The 15807-nt window shown below is 33.7% G+C and overlaps 2 protein-coding genes across 2 annotated transcripts; one reads left to right on the top strand and one right to left on the bottom strand.

Annotated features, from left to right (window-relative positions):
• The first annotated feature begins 2749 nt into the window (after positions 1 to 2749).
• Positions 2750 to 5645, top strand: LOC114763124 (uncharacterized). The gene is made up of 6 exons (XM_028952728.1): positions 2750 to 3113; positions 3279 to 3449; positions 3743 to 3874; positions 3999 to 4175; positions 4588 to 4758; positions 4958 to 5645. Exons 1-6 carry the CDS (start codon positions 2865 to 2867, stop codon positions 5291 to 5293), a joined length of 1236 nt encoding a protein of 411 aa, XP_028808561.1. The 5' UTR covers positions 2750 to 2864; the 3' UTR covers positions 5294 to 5645.
• A 336-nt stretch (positions 5646 to 5981) lies between these two features.
• On the bottom strand, positions 5982 to 11002 carry LOC114763123 (E3 ubiquitin-protein ligase RNFT1). Its single transcript, XM_028952727.1, has 8 exons — positions 10129 to 11002; positions 9182 to 9258; positions 8896 to 9064; positions 8212 to 8300; positions 7814 to 7978; positions 7226 to 7303; positions 6830 to 6933; positions 5982 to 6436 (listed from the first exon to the last, which is right to left on the bottom strand). The coding sequence occupies exons 1-8, from the start codon at positions 10763 to 10765 to the stop codon at positions 6331 to 6333; spliced, it is 1425 nt and encodes a 474-aa protein (XP_028808560.1). The 5' UTR covers positions 10766 to 11002; the 3' UTR covers positions 5982 to 6330.
• Positions 11003 to 15807: the final 4805 nt, after the last annotated feature.

Below are 15807 nucleotides of genomic sequence, written 5' to 3' on the forward strand. Positions count from 1 at the left end.
TGCCCAACATCATCCTTGCTTTGTTTTGTACGAGAAAACCAGAACCAACATCATATATTTTAAGAAAAAAATATGAGAGAGAGAGAGAGAGAGAGAGAGAGCGATCCGTCTGGCTATCTCATGATCAAATGATCATATCCTCTCTAGATACAAATAAAATGAGCTTACTTTATGTGCATTTACAGAGCAACTAGAACTGAAAAATCAACAGAGGTGAAAGTAGTTGAATGACACCAAATGCCTTTCTAAAACGTGTTTTTTTTTTTTAAGTGTGATATACTCCTTAGGTTCTATTTATAGAATACTGAGAGAAATTTTGTGGATAGATGTACAGTTTCATCTTTCATTTGTTATTGTGTTAATTTTGCTTGTATAAATTATAATGTATATTAAATAGGAATAAAATTGAAAAGTTGTATTTTAAATGAGAGTTTACAAAGTTTAAGTTTTTTTTGTATGTATAAAACATATTAGAAGTTACTTATAAATAGAACCAGAGAAGTATTGTGATTCAAACCTTTTATAAAAATACTACCGTCAATCTTTAATATAAGAACTAGCTGACTAATTTGAGCAGATTAAAAAAAATTAGTTAAATTAGTTATTTGTAATAAATAGATATTGTTTTTCTAAAGTTCTAACTAATACAACTACCATTATTATAAGGACTACTTTGAAAATATATATAAGAAACAAAGTGAATTGAGATCTTATATTTAGAATTAAAATAAAATTCAAATAAACTTTTATTTTTATATTAAGAACCAAAAATAATATAATGATGTGAGTTTTGACCAAAAAAGAACAAAGAGAAGCGCAAACACCTTAAATAAGGGGGACGGTACTTGCCCTTGTGTTAATCATCCTTCTTTTGATACTCCCCTCTATCCATATTACGCGCACCCTCAGCATGTTTCATAATAATATTAATTTTTTTCCTACCAAGTATTTCTAATTACGTTATAAAACTTCCTAATTAATTAGCAAAGCTCAACTCACTATTGAGGTAGTAGTTGCCTCACTTCGATAAATAGGAAAACATAAGTTCGAATCCTGTAAAACCAGCTATTCCTTCTTAGCCCGAAGAGAATCCACCTAGAAAAACTTTTATTGAGGGTATTTTTAATAGTTTATAAAATATAAAAGTTAATTTGATTTTTAATTTGGTCCTAAATATAAGATTTCAATTCATATTGATTCTCATATTTATCTATTTTTTTAAGATAGTTGCATAAGTTAAAGGCTTCATCAAATGTAGTTTTAACTAATATACATGATTAGCAATGGTATTTTAAGAAAAAACAATACATATTTATTACAAATAGTTAATTTAACTAATTTTCTTAATCTACTCAAATTAGTCAACTAACTTTTATATTAAAAACCAAAGTAGTAATTAACTTTAACTAGTTTTATTAATTTATGTTAGGCGCTTATTATTAAATGTACCCGAGGTAATATTATCTAAGTTGTTAGTGATAAAAAAAATGGTTACATGAACTTTGAAAGGAAATGTTTTATGTAGGCCATTGCATATAATGCAAGGTGACCAATTTGAAGAACTTCTACAAAACATTCATAATCACAAGTTTGTATTAAATATCTCTCCGCTGGCCCTTCTCTTTTCCCCCAAAGAAAAAGAAAAAGCCATGCTTGATGCTCAATTAATTCTCTCTCTTCTGGTCAAAGCTTCACTCATAAGGAAAACCCATTGCCAAGCCGCATATCACAGACAAAATAAAAAAACATGTAATAAAATTTTTAGAAAATTCTGTGCATACTAAAGAAATAAATGAAAATTTATACTATAGCTTAACAACATCTTTATAAAATATGTATATTTTAACTATTTTATGGAGGTTCATATATATATGTATATATTAAAAATAGTATATAATGTAAATAAAATTCACATATAAAATAATTGAAATTTATAGAAAATGAACTATTTATATACACTACTTCTAATCCTTAATATAAGATATTATTTAAATTTTATTTTAATTCTAAATATAAAACTCCAATCTACTTTATTTTTATATTTATTTATTTTTAAGATAGTTCTTCTGATAATAATAGTTTTAACCAACAAACTTGATTAATAAGGATATTTTAATAAAAACAACACCTATTTATTACGAATGACTAATTTAATTTTTTTTAATATAATTAAATTAGTTAACTAGTTTTTATATTTAGAAATAAAAGTAGTACTCCTCCGGTCCTAATTATAAGACCCAATTGACTTATTTGAGGAGATTAAGGAAGTAAGTTAAGTTGGTTATTTATAATAAATAAGTGTTGTCATTCCTAAAATATCCTTGTTAATTAAGTATATTGGCTAAAACTATCATTATTAGAAGGATTATCTTGGAAAAAAATGCATAAATATAAGAGATAAAATGAATTGGGTCTTATAATTAGGACCAAATAAAAAGTTAAATTGAGTCTTATAATAAGGACCGGAGGAGTATTAATTTTTCAGAATTTATTCAAAGTCACATCTAATTTACAATTTCACATGAACTTCTTCGTATGTGTCATAAGGACGACGTTAACTCGGGAACACACCCACCCACCTGTTACGTAAGGGGACGTGGGGGCCACTCTCTTTATATTTCTTTTATTTAATTATTATTTAATTACTTTTATTTTTTGCGGGTCCCACAGCCGCTCTCCTTCCTTCTTTGGCTCTTTGCGTGTTTTTCTGTTATATTTTACTCTTTGGATTTGGATTATTCTGTGACTCGCAGCAACGGAAATTAGAGTTCGTTAACAGTTGAATTCCTCCTTCCCTCGTTTTCGTCATCGTCGTCGTCCGTCGCTGGAGGTGGCTGTCTCCGCCATATATTCCGTGCAATAAAATGGCTTACCGGAGGAGGCAGGGAATCTCCAGAGCTTCTACCTTCAAAGAAGAATTTCATCCTTCTCCCAACGATCCTGTCCTCAATGCTTCTCCTCTCTTGACTCCTTCTTATTCTTTTTCTCCCTCTTCTTCTTCCCCTTCCTCTCTCGCTGCTCAGGCCATCAAAGCTTCGGCCTCTCGTCGAGATCCTGCTCTTTCCTTCGCTTACACCGACTCCGCTTTTGCCTCTGATCATCTCAGATCCAAGGTTTGTTTCTAATCATTTCATTACATTTCCTACCTTCTTCTTCTTCTTTTTTTGTTCATGATCGGATTTGGTTAGTCCTAATTTCTTTCTCTAAAATCTTCCGTGTTTATTGTTTATTGGTTTTTTTTTCCTTTTCCTTTTATCGATTCCTCTGCGAAAATGCAGGGCTTTGACGCAAATGAGGATCCCTCAGGCAGGGGCGACCCCAAGTCAGGATTCTGGGGAGCTCTGGCACAGAAAGCCAAATCTATTCTTGATGAAGATAATTTAATCTCGCAAAATGAAATGCGCGACAGACTTAGATCGCAGTCATTTCATAGCTCTAATGGTGGCCAGGTGATTGATTTTGCCTTGTTCCTTTTCTATTACAATGTGGATTCTCTCTGGTTCCTCTTCTTTCACATGCATTTTATCAGACATTCATAAATTATATATAATATATATCAAAGTGGTGATACATCCTGAATTACAAAGAGTATTGTGTTGCTTTTAAAAATGGAGCAGAGAAATCGGATTACTCGTTTAATGCAGGGGACGCAACTCGGAACTTGGTTTTCTTATATTTTTATTTGAACCTTGATTACTCAATGTCTGTGTTTCCTTGGCGTGGCCTCCCATTTGTTTAACAGTTCAACTTCAAACAATCACATCAAACACCCGATGGTCTTCTGAAAATGGATAATCCTAGACTACGGAAAGGCTTGGATGCTATTACCTCTTCCCTTAATCACCTAGGAGACACCTTTGAGAAAGCTTTTGAGGTACATCTGCTATTATTCTTTTGAATTTAAGGTTCTGCTCTGTACTTATTTGCTCACCCATACGAGAGTTATGCTATATATGTATGTCTGTTGTCTGCATATCGATTTCTCCTACGTTTCTCAGGAAGGTCGAACGATTGTGGAAACCAAAACTGCAGACCTGAGGACTCAAATGAGGCGAAAAGGAAGCAATCCCGGGGACCCAAATCAAGCTTCTGGTATGACCAGCAGTGCATTGAAGCAACCACCCCTAACAGAGAATCTAACAGATCATGAAACACAACTCAAGGCATCCCGCGACGTAAGGTGGCAACTATGTTATAGTGGTTCATGCATTGTCATAAGACTGCAGTTGATAATATAAATAAATTTGAAGCTAACGGCAAAGTACTTAGTTTGATGTCATATGGTTTGTCTTCAACTTTTAGTCCATACCCCAAACCACATTGGCATTAGGCTTTAGCTCACTAAAGTTTACAGGAAGGGCGTTTACACTGCGTCTTAAGCAAGATTATTCTGCTTACATGTTCTCATATTCATTGTGAGGACATTCTCATTATTGCTTCACATGTGGGAAAACTATTTTTGCCTTGTGCTGGTCGTGATTCGGTATATTGAAATGGGTTTATAACGCTTGTTTATTATATTAGAATCAACTGCTTAAGATTCATACGAGTTGACTGGCATGAGTTTTCCCTTGGCTTCGGCCACAGGTTGCAATGGCAACAGCTGCCAAAGCAAAATTACTTCTTCGTGAGCTAAAAACTGTTAAAGCAGACTTAGCATTTGCCAAAGCGCGTTGTGCTCAACTAGAAGAAGAAAATAAGTTACTCCGGGACCGGGAAGGTCGTGAGAAGGGACATGACCGTGCGGATGATGAGCTGGTATTGTTCTTGTGGTTCATTTACCTTATTTCTATGTTGTTCACCTAAAATTTTTCTTTATGCCCTTGAAACTGCCTAGCTACCTACAACTGTGTGAACCTGGCGTTGTTTATAGTGGAGTTTATTGGATTGGAAGGAAGATCTCTGTGTGCAGAATGAAACAAGCCTAAAGTAACTCTTGGATAACTGTGTTCAACAGATACGGGAACAACTTGAGACACTTCTAGCTGAGAAGGCTCGTCTGGCCAATGAGAATGAGACATATGCCCGAGAGAACAGATTCCTGAGGGAAATAGTGGAATACCACCAACTAACAATGCAGGATGTGGTGTATGTGGATGAGGGCATGGAAGAAGTGACAGAAGTTTTCCCTATCAACAGCGATGGAATCCCTCGAGTGTTGTCCCTCTCCTCACTCTCTTCATTGGCTGAGGCAAATGCACCAGCCACAAAGGAAGTAGTACCAGTGCATCCAGAGAAAATGAATACGTCAGGGGCTGACTGCGAGGCTCCTCCAAGGCATCTCAGTATCTGAAGATGACCCGCCAAAACGATTCCCTCTATAGCTTAGATGGGTTGGTTATGGAAGACATGCGTGAGGAGATTTTCACTTGTAGCCAGTGCTGTGAAACTAAGATTGGGGATGGAGGGTGTTTCGGGTGAGTGCTTGAGCATATACATATTTGTTATTCTTTTTTAATTTTTATGTTTTTGTATGTATCTTTTTTTCATCGGGCTTGGGTTGATTTTGTCAATATTTTTTTTAAACAATTTTTGCCCAAATCTTATCTGTTCAGCTGACGTGTGTGACAGCTTTTGGGATTTGAATGGATCCGTGTAATATAAACTTCATTAAAAGAGTGAAGTTAAAGCTTGTTTTTTCTTCATGTCTCGAATTCTTTGCTGCGTTTTGGTTCAATATGGGCTTCACACTGGGACAGCTAATAGAACATGTTTTCAAGCTCCGAGTTCACTCATTCACGCTAGTTGTTTTATCGCTGCTCCGCAGCTACACGCAATGGAGCTAAGATCTTTGGCTAGTTTTCTTTGGGTTAACCAGATTCTTTGTTGGACAATTATTCTTCGAGTCATGAATACACCCTTTACGACTTTTTTTTTTTGGGGAAAAAATAAAAAAGGATCATAACCTCGTGATTATTAGCCTCACCATGAAGTCATCATAATAATTCTTGTGGCGCGTTTCATAACATCAGCGCACAACATAAAGGAACAAAAAGTACAAGTGTAGCAATTTCTGTAGAGATTCTTTTTGGGCCTGAATTTCTGTCAAGAAATGTTACATTAACCAGACGATACAAATAGGAAATGGAAAGGCAGACTCTCATTCCCCCCCGAATGTACATTTGATTAACTGTTCGATTAGCTTCCTCTAGATTACAGCGCCTGTTCAGATACACACTTCAACATATTACTAATACATCATATGAACAGATGAGCAGTCTAACTCCATTTGGTGCGATGCTATTTTCATGGAGACGTTACCCGTGCTGATGTATGGATCAGGACTACTATCAGCTTTGGATAACTTGAAACCTTTTGTATCATCTGAATTTAGAATAACTGGAAAAACAAACTAGTAGAGCCATCCCCAAATGATTTAAGATCAGCAGGTTTCACCAACGCCCTGCACAAGGGGCAGGTCCTTTCCCTCTCAAACCTGGCACAATAGTTAAATAGATAACCAGAAGTCAGCACAAAACATGTAGCAGCAAGAAGCGAATAGGATGTAAGAAAGCACATTTGAACTTTAACTGTGCGCACAGGTCTTCCCTTGAGAATGAATTCCCCCCCCCCCCCAAAAAAAAAATACAAGACTATTTATTCGATTGTCACAATAAAATTATCTATGTATATATCAATGTTTATACGAGAAAACCAGATGGGAGGTCAGACAATCCAGGACGATGCACATGTACCGCAAGAACAAAGTCACAAACCAGCAATGTCATCTATAATCGGACAGGAGAAGCAAATACAGCTCAAGCAAATAGCAATGGCAAAGAACATGGGGCAGCATGATAGACAAGGAAAACAGAAAAGAAAGCATCACCATTCTGATACACATTCTTCACAGAAGATGTGATTACAAGAGAGTAAGATTGGGGTATGCATCTTCTCCTGGCAAATAGCACAAAGATCACCAACGGCATTCACCTGCATGCATCAGATAGAGAACTTAAAACATGCAATTGGTGAACCCGATGGTCATTCATCAACTTGGGAACCTTTAATGAAAGAGATAACATACAACAACAACAACAATAACAAGCCTTGTCCCACTATTTTGATAATAGAGATGGCATAAAGAATAACAAGCCTTGTCCCACTATTTTGATGATAGAGATGGCATAAAGGCAAATAAAATAATGCCCTTGATTTCAGATCATTTACGGTAGAGAAGACAGATCAACATATTTCGGAGATATTTGCATATTCAGTTGACTACCTGTTCCGATGTCGCATAAGCCCCATAGTGCACTTCTTTACGTGACAATGCCTTCACTGCAGCAAAGAAGGATTGCACCTGACAGCGGCACATAGATGAGAAATAGAACAATGTGGGAGTATTGGGGCAGAATATAACAGAGAAATGCAATCCAGTTATATAACTACCAAAAAAAGTGCTTAATTTAATTTCATTTCTTGGATAAAAGGATATTACCTTACATTACACAGAGGTAAAAGTAGAGATGCAATCAATAAGAGCAAGCTACATGCCTACATTATTTCTCGACAGTTTGAGACATCCTCACACAAAACCAGTAGTTTAACAGAGAAAAATACCCAAAAGGACCCTCATACTTATTGTTTACTTGGAAGAGCCACCTATTAGGAATAAAATTACGTCTTCAGTTTAAAAAGGAAATCAAGTCTAAAAAATATAAAAGGGAGGGGAATGACTCAATGGGTCAAAAAAACCAACTTCAAATACTCGGGGAGAAAATTGAGTGGGCTCTGTGAATCCAAGAAGCTAGTTATCACAAGCCCAAAATAAAAATGTGAATCTGCAACACATTTTAAAGGACTAAAGTACCTTCTCAATGACTGACGTCAGCTTAAATGTTAGATATAATCCTGTCATCAATGAAGAAAAGAAACTTCCATATTCCTTGTTCAAGAAGAATCGATACCATACTGGAGTTGGCAACAAGGCACGGTAAAGGAGGAGTAGGTACTCAACTAGAGTCAACATTTGGCCCTGTTGAATAGACAATATTGGTCATAATTTGGTAATTTGTAAAGCGTAATGCAGATTTTCATCTATGAATGAATACTCATGAAATATACAAGAGATATTGAGTAATATTAGTTGTAAAGTTAAAGATTCAAAGGATCCAGTTTTAGAAGTTTCATCCGCCTAAACATTACTTGCAGTGAATTATAAAATGCTAGATTCAACTGGCTCTAGTACTCTATATTTTATTACCTCACCTGCTTACGATAATTTCGGCCTCTGCCATTCTTGTAATACATCAACAAAATACACTTGAATACCATTCCTGCCTGGCGGACCAAAGCATCTGAAGTTTGTAAGACAGAGTAGCAAAACAATTAGAAGAAACAAGCCCCAAAAATAAAATTTCAAGAACAAAGAATTGAGTAACATGCAATTAGTTAGAATTCACACCACCAAGAGTAATTCCATGCCATTTGCAAAAGTAATTACAGATAAATGCGCACCGTATTTCTTTTTTTGATCTATTAATAATTACATGTTGAATGATTGAAAAAATTAAATAGAAGTGCAAGGAAAAGGAGCACCGGTTATGACTAATTATGTATGAACATCGAGTACAAGCTACTCTGAATGTCAAAATATCTTTTGCCATTATTAGTATAGGAAGCTATTCCTTCAAAAAGAAAAACTAAAATGAACACTGGGAAAAAAAATTGAAAAATCACATGAAGCAACTTGTAGAGAATAATAATGAAATCAGCAAGGCAGGCTTTATGGTATAATCATTTTCAAAAACAAAATACTTGCCTACATAAATCTGCGGAGACTCCATTTCAATTCTAAGACAAGCAGCATATCACAAGCATTTCGCAGAACAAAATGTAAAAGCATAGTGCTACACCGGAAACTTCGCCAGAAAAATTTATGGAGAAACATACCATTCACTGTGATGATGAAAATAACATGCCAAAATGGAGGTATGACTTTGGGAGGAAGCATAGCCAACGGGTATAGCATGTCATTATTCTGACACCACCAATATACCCCAACCACGTGCAGTGTAAATGCAATAGAAATGGTAATCAATACAGGAAATTTTCTCTCTCCCTGCAGTATTCAATAACAGAAATACTTAATAAACAAGAAAAACTTCAATTGACCACAAAGGACTGTTCCACTGGCCATTGAGGGGAAAAAAAATTGCAAATGCAAGAACTACCAAACCTTTAGAGCTGTCTGCTTCCGCAAAATGTCATTTGACTTGAAAAGGACAGCAGTAACCCAAATTGTAACAAAAAAACCTGCAATATTTGAACACAAAATGTGACAGAATGAACTCTTTACTTTTGAACACAATATAAATTGCATTTTTTTTTATTTGGCAGAGTGCTGCCAACTCATAAAGCAAAATAAATAAATATTCAATCACTTTCCAATAATTTGATTCAACAGAAGCAATATGCAGAGAGAGAACTGTAAGGTACAGTTACAAAGAAAAAATTTAGCATAGTAGGTGGCAAGACCAAGTGCCTCAAATAAAAAATAAGCTTCAATGAGCTGATTGAACTTGCCTGTCACACTTGAAAACCCTAATGGCTTTCTTTACATCTATGCATCATGGAAAGGGCAGTGCAAACCTAATCAGAACTCCATCAAATTACGCATCCTCACTTTGCGAAAGGATACAGCCCCTGATTGTATGCTTTCTAATTTACAATACAATTACAGAGATGAATAATCTGAACTTTCAATTCAATGAACCAGCCCACCAAATTAACATGCCAACGTAAAAGCTCTAACAATAATCTCCCAGAACCAGAAATCATCTTAGTTCATTTCTCTCACCATCTAAATCATATGTTCATATGATAACAGGGTCGATGAACTACTTGATCCTTAACAGGCCTCACTTCCATCAAACTTTATCGCAGGAAAACATTGAAGTAATCAGTCCATGAAAAGGAACAATATAATACCCCCAAAAGATTGAGGGACAGTGATACAGATGCAACTAAAAGGGCTCCTAGCATGGAGTGTTGATTGCACAAGAGGTCCCTTACGGTTGTCATTCATTGGAATGTTAATGTGACAGAGCCTAGAATAAAAGTTAGCAACACTTCCTACAGCAAGGGCTCATGATAGTAAAGTGAAGTTGAGGATTCAAAATGTACCTTGCAAATGCTGCCGAATGAAGACGACCAGCAACAGCAAAGAAAAAGGCAGGACCTGCTCAATCCAGCGAGCAGCCTGCTGAATATCATACCTCTGGGATGAAGAATCCCTAGCGTTAGCACCAACTCCATCACCAGCCTCAGCATCAGAATTTGCATTCACAGATTGGGAAACGCCCTCTTCTGCAACATGCTCAGTTCTTGAACGTTCCTGATTGCCCGGAGCAGGAGGAACCGTCGCAGAGGGCATCCCAGCCAAGGGTTGCGCCGGTATCGATACTTCATTCTGGGACAGAACTTCCCTCACTTCGCCTTCCCTATCAAGTCGTTGCTCCCCAGCCCCAATAATACTAATAGACACCTCTCCATCATTAGGAATGACGGAGGACTCGCCAAGGCGATTCCGTAAAGCATCACGGAATCCAGAAGACAGTCTATTGTTGTTGATTAAGGGCTCAGTCTCTTGTTGATTAGACCTGCTTCGAAGAATCCCTAAATGCTCCAACAACAAAGACAAGGGCGCCTGAATAATATTAGAAGCAGATGGGATACCGTATCGATTGGAGCTGGAAGTCACCGGAGGAGTGACGGGGTCGGGGGACGCTTCCATACGCGTGATTGCCCTAACCCTAATCATGAAAGGGAGGGATTCGAAGCAGGGATGACATTAAAGGGGGTGTTGGAAAAAACCAAAGATTGGCGAAACAAGACAGTGAAAATGAGGGGTGGCCTCGAGTGGAATCAAAGGATACGTATCGTCGAGGGAAGCACAAGTGTAAGAGGAAAGGATTGAAATTGAGGGCGGTGGATGAAGAAGCAAAAGGCGGGTCGGGGGTGGAAGAGACTGGACAGAAATGGGTAGCGAGAAATTGAAATGATCGGGATTAGGAATTTGGGAATTGGCGAATAGGGGTGGTTGGCGTTGGCGAATAGCAGGAGAGTGAACCAAGGGAGCTGACCTAATTGGGCTTTGCTAAACAGTCGAAATGTATTTTTGTCCAAAATTATTTTTATAATACTAGGACTTTTAGGAGTAATATTAACACATATTCCTTTCAGTTTAAAATATAATTTAAACTTTATTAGAAGAATTTAATTTTTTATAAGATAATATTTATTTTTATTTGAGAATTTAATGATTTTTTTAACAATTTTATCCCATATGTTCTCTTTCCTTTTTGATTTATTTATTACATCTTTTGTTTATTCCCTTTATTAATAAGGACATATTTGAGGAAAAAATACGTGTCTTACTTATTTATTATTTTAAACTGGGTTAATATAAGCTTTCATTATCTAAGTTTACTATCATTTTAATTTTGGTCCCTCAAGTTTTTTTCATTTAAAATATTGATCCTTATAAGCAAATAAAAACTTAGGCTATTTTACTCTATGAGGGACCCAAACCTATAATTTGAATTTGAGAAACTAAAACCAAAATAAGAACAAACTTGAGAGACCAAATATTATATTAATACTTTTTAACTGGTTTTAACTAATTTTTTGAATAAACAAAAAGAGATAAAATTCATCTTATATTTTGAACTGAAAGAAATAATTTTTTAAATCAATAAATATTGTCCCTCGATTTACCATTATTAAGTCAAATCAGGACTTTAAAAAAATCTTTTGACCTGAATTTACAGTTTGATTTAGTGCTCATTTGGCGTGATACTTAAACTTTCAAAAGCCGCATTGAAAACTCCAAAAACAAAAAAACACATTAATGACCTTGAAACCATGTTTTGTGTGGCCTTGGGGCCTTATGACTTTTGGATCAAAAGCAAAATTAAAGTCAAAGTTGGTTTCCACTCTTTTTCAAATTTAGAACTTTTAAATTTGATTTTTTAATATATCATTTAAACAAATTTTTGTTAAATTAATTTATATAAAGCATATCTAAATATAAATCACATTACGTTGATAAAACTTTAGCCACACTCCAATTTGCAAAATATAATTGGAATAAAAGTTACCTTTGCAAATGTTAACGGCAACTTCCCTTGGGGATTAGGAGAAGGTAGTGTTGCAACTTCCCTCACGCAATTGAACCCATTTAAAAATGGACTAAACGTACATTAACCATTATATATTTGTGGTCACATTTGATCTTATTTTAAAGGAAATAACAATTGAGTTATCATATATTTCCTTTTTCTCCCTTGTAATCATCTAACAATCATTAACTAATTCCAATTTGAGGAAATGTGAGGCAAACTCTTCATTCTTCAACATAGTTTTTTTATTCAAAAAACTTTCCTGACATGATTTTTTTTTTTCTTCATTAACAACCTTTCTTAACTATCCATTGATTAATCCGTATTGAAACTTCAAGAATCAAATGGGCAGAACATCTCTCATACATTGTTTGAGAAGTATGGAATCCCACGAACTTAATTCAAAGGATATCAGTGATCATAAATTTATCAGTTTCATTTCTTAAAAAAAATTACTCTTTCGGTCCTTAATATAAGACCTAATTGTTGAATTGATTTTGGTTATAAATATAAGACCTATTTCTCATATTTATCAATTTTTTTTAAATTACCTCTATAGATACTCCTCAACCATAATCAAGTAGGAGAGAGAGAGAGGATATTCAGAAAAATGATTATAGTATTTTAAAAAAAAAAACATGTCATATTTCTTATAATTAATTAACTTGCATAACTTCTTTATTCTAATCAAATTAGTTAAATAGGTCTTATATTAACTATCAAAGGAGTATTTTTTATCCTGCCATCTTGTGAGTAAAATTGCAATTACATAATATACTGATTTTAGCCCAAATGGACAAGAAAGATGTTATATTTAATTTTTCACATGATATTTTATTAAATGAAGTTATCACACAATCACTAATTGTCTCATAATACATGATGTTTTTAATCATGTTGCATGCAATCAAATCGATCATCAAACTGTAACTATAAAAAAATGAGCGCCGATAAATGTGAATTAGTATATTTTCCAACAATAAATAGGGAAGTGCAAGTGTTATTGTTTTTTTATGTAAGGAATAATGCATTGATTATGATTTGGATTGTTGAGCTCGAAGTGTCAACTCAAGTGTCCAGTGTGAACAAGCAAGGAGGGCATAGACAACTGGACACCGATGAATTGTTGTGTTTTGAATATTGAGAACAAATAAGTAAATGAATGATAGTGATTTTTTTATTATTATTATTATTATTATCATTATTATCATTATTAATTTCTTTCTCTCAATTCTTCCTGTTAATATCATACTACCTCCGATCTTCAATATAAAAACTGATTTGACATTCATTTTACTCCTAAATATAAAATTCAATTCATTTAGTCTCTCATATTTATTTACTTTTTTTTTAACATAGTCCTTGTAATAACTGTACATATTAAAAGTTCTATAAAATGGTAATTATAGCTAATACATTTTATTAGTAAGAGTATTGTAAGCAATACAATACCTATTTATTATAAATAACTAAATTAATTTTTTTAATCTACTCAAATTAGTCACTTAGCTCTTATGTTAAGGATCAAAAGTAATAGTATGTATCAATCAAGTTTTAATTGTCAAGAGAGTAGTTTCTCGTGCAAGTGAATGAAAGAGATATTTTGGGACAACTAATACATATATTTTTTAAAAAATAATTAATTTAGTTATTTTTTTAATATCTTTAAATTAATTATTTAATTCCCACAGGATAATAATTATGTAATGGAGGAACAGGTGATTGGCTTAAAATTAAATTAAAATGGGGTGTGGAAAGTGGGAGTAATTAAAAGAAATTAGTGGGCTCCCTCTACCCTTGCCTTCTTAGCAACAAAGCTCCCTTTATTTATGGCGCAACCGCACCAACTGCTCTTCCTACTTTAATGTATTGTCAAAGCAAATCAATAATGGCTCCATTATGAAACCACTTCAAATTAATAAGCCTCTCGTTCATTGATTGATTGTTGGAGACAGATTTTATTCCACACTTTCTTCATTTTTTTTTATAATCACAATTATCATTAGAAACAATTCTCTTCAAACTATTGTCATACACTAAGGGCTTGTTTGGCAATATGATGAAACTATGGTTTTGGATCCCATGAAACTATGGTTTTGGATCCCAAGTTTGCCAAACAGGGAGGAAAATTAACAAACCACGATTTTGGGTCAAAATTATAGTTTTAGAAAAAGTGAATTCATTCTGCGTCTGGTTTAAATTGGAGAATATGATTACACCTTTCAATTATTTTTTTATAAACATATTTAATCTTATATTTTATAAATATATACACATATTAATTATTTATTAATTATATTATCTTATATATTATTAATTATGTTGGTAAAAAATATATTATTAACAATTTTATTCCTTCAAATTAAAATATATTATAAAATCTATCTTCTATGTAATTATCATATTAACTTATTTTTTTTAGTAATTTGCATATATAAAAATTGTTTTTGATAACAATTATTCAAACACTCTCACTTTATCAGAATCACTTTTTCACAAAATCTATTTTTTCAAAAATATATTCTCCAGAAACTATTCTCTAAACCATGATTTAGTTTCATCCAAACACCTCTTAAATATGGTGCTTTTTATAGCAAAAATTCAAATCTTAATTTGCTATTTTGTGAGAACAAACTCATTCCATTAGATTCAATTTCCTTTGGTTGTTTCACACTTTTAGTTATTGAAGAATTGAATCGTACAATTCAATGATCGTCCAAGTGAAAAAAAAAGATATGATCTAATGAAATAAATTCAAATTAGGGTTTGAGAATAAAGCCCTTATTCATGGGTAAAATGTTAGATAGGGGTCAGATTTTTTCCATTGCTAATTTCTCATACTAAGTACTCTCTCTCTCTCTCTGTTTTTTTTTTACAAGAGACTATTAACAATTTAAAAAAAAGTTAATTTAAATTCATTAAAAACAATAACAGTGTAAAAATGTATTCTTTTTTTTTTTTGGAAAAATACACTTACTTATTGGGGGACAAAGCGTGAGAGATGGAATAAACAAATTACAAAAATAAACTATGCGTGGAAGAGAAAAAATGCATAGTGAGGAGAGGGTGCGTGAGTGAAAGAAGGAAAATAATCTATCTTAATCATAAATATAATGATGTTAATATGAATAATTAAATACAAGTAAAATAAGAAATTAGAGAAAAATTATAGATAACTTCTAAGTATTTTTTATAAATAGGAATAATTCATATCACAAACTGTCTCTTATAAAAATGAACTAATGGATTAATTAAAAACTTTTAATTTGTGGTGTAAAACTGTCCCTCTAATTTCTCATTTTTGGTGAAGAAGATGACTTTTCTCATTAAATTGGTTTTGCTGTAATGAAATTTCCTGCAGGGAGAGATTAGTTTAGATATTCTTTTTTTTTTTTTACCAGCAGTTTAGATATTCGAATCTTGTGAAAAACATGATTTTTATCATAAAAGTCACTAGTAGTCCATAACACCTAGTCAGAGCCTGGTCTTATCCCGTCCCCGGGTCAGATCTGAACTCCATCAGGCTTCTTTTCTTCTCATCATGGGTTGGATTGGGGCAGGTCCGGATTGGACTGGATTACCGGTTGCTTAAACAGTCCTATTAAAGTGGTAGAAATTAATACTCTTTCAGTTCTTAATATAAGATCTATTTAACTAATTTAATTAGATTAAATATATTAGA

The sequence above is a fragment of the Neltuma alba genome, unplaced genomic scaffold (assembly GCF_004799145.2).
Source record: "Neltuma alba isolate B1F8T4 unplaced genomic scaffold, ASM479914v2 tig00011255_pilon, whole genome shotgun sequence".
NCBI classification, from domain to species: Eukaryota; Viridiplantae; Streptophyta; class Magnoliopsida; order Fabales; family Fabaceae; genus Neltuma; species Neltuma alba.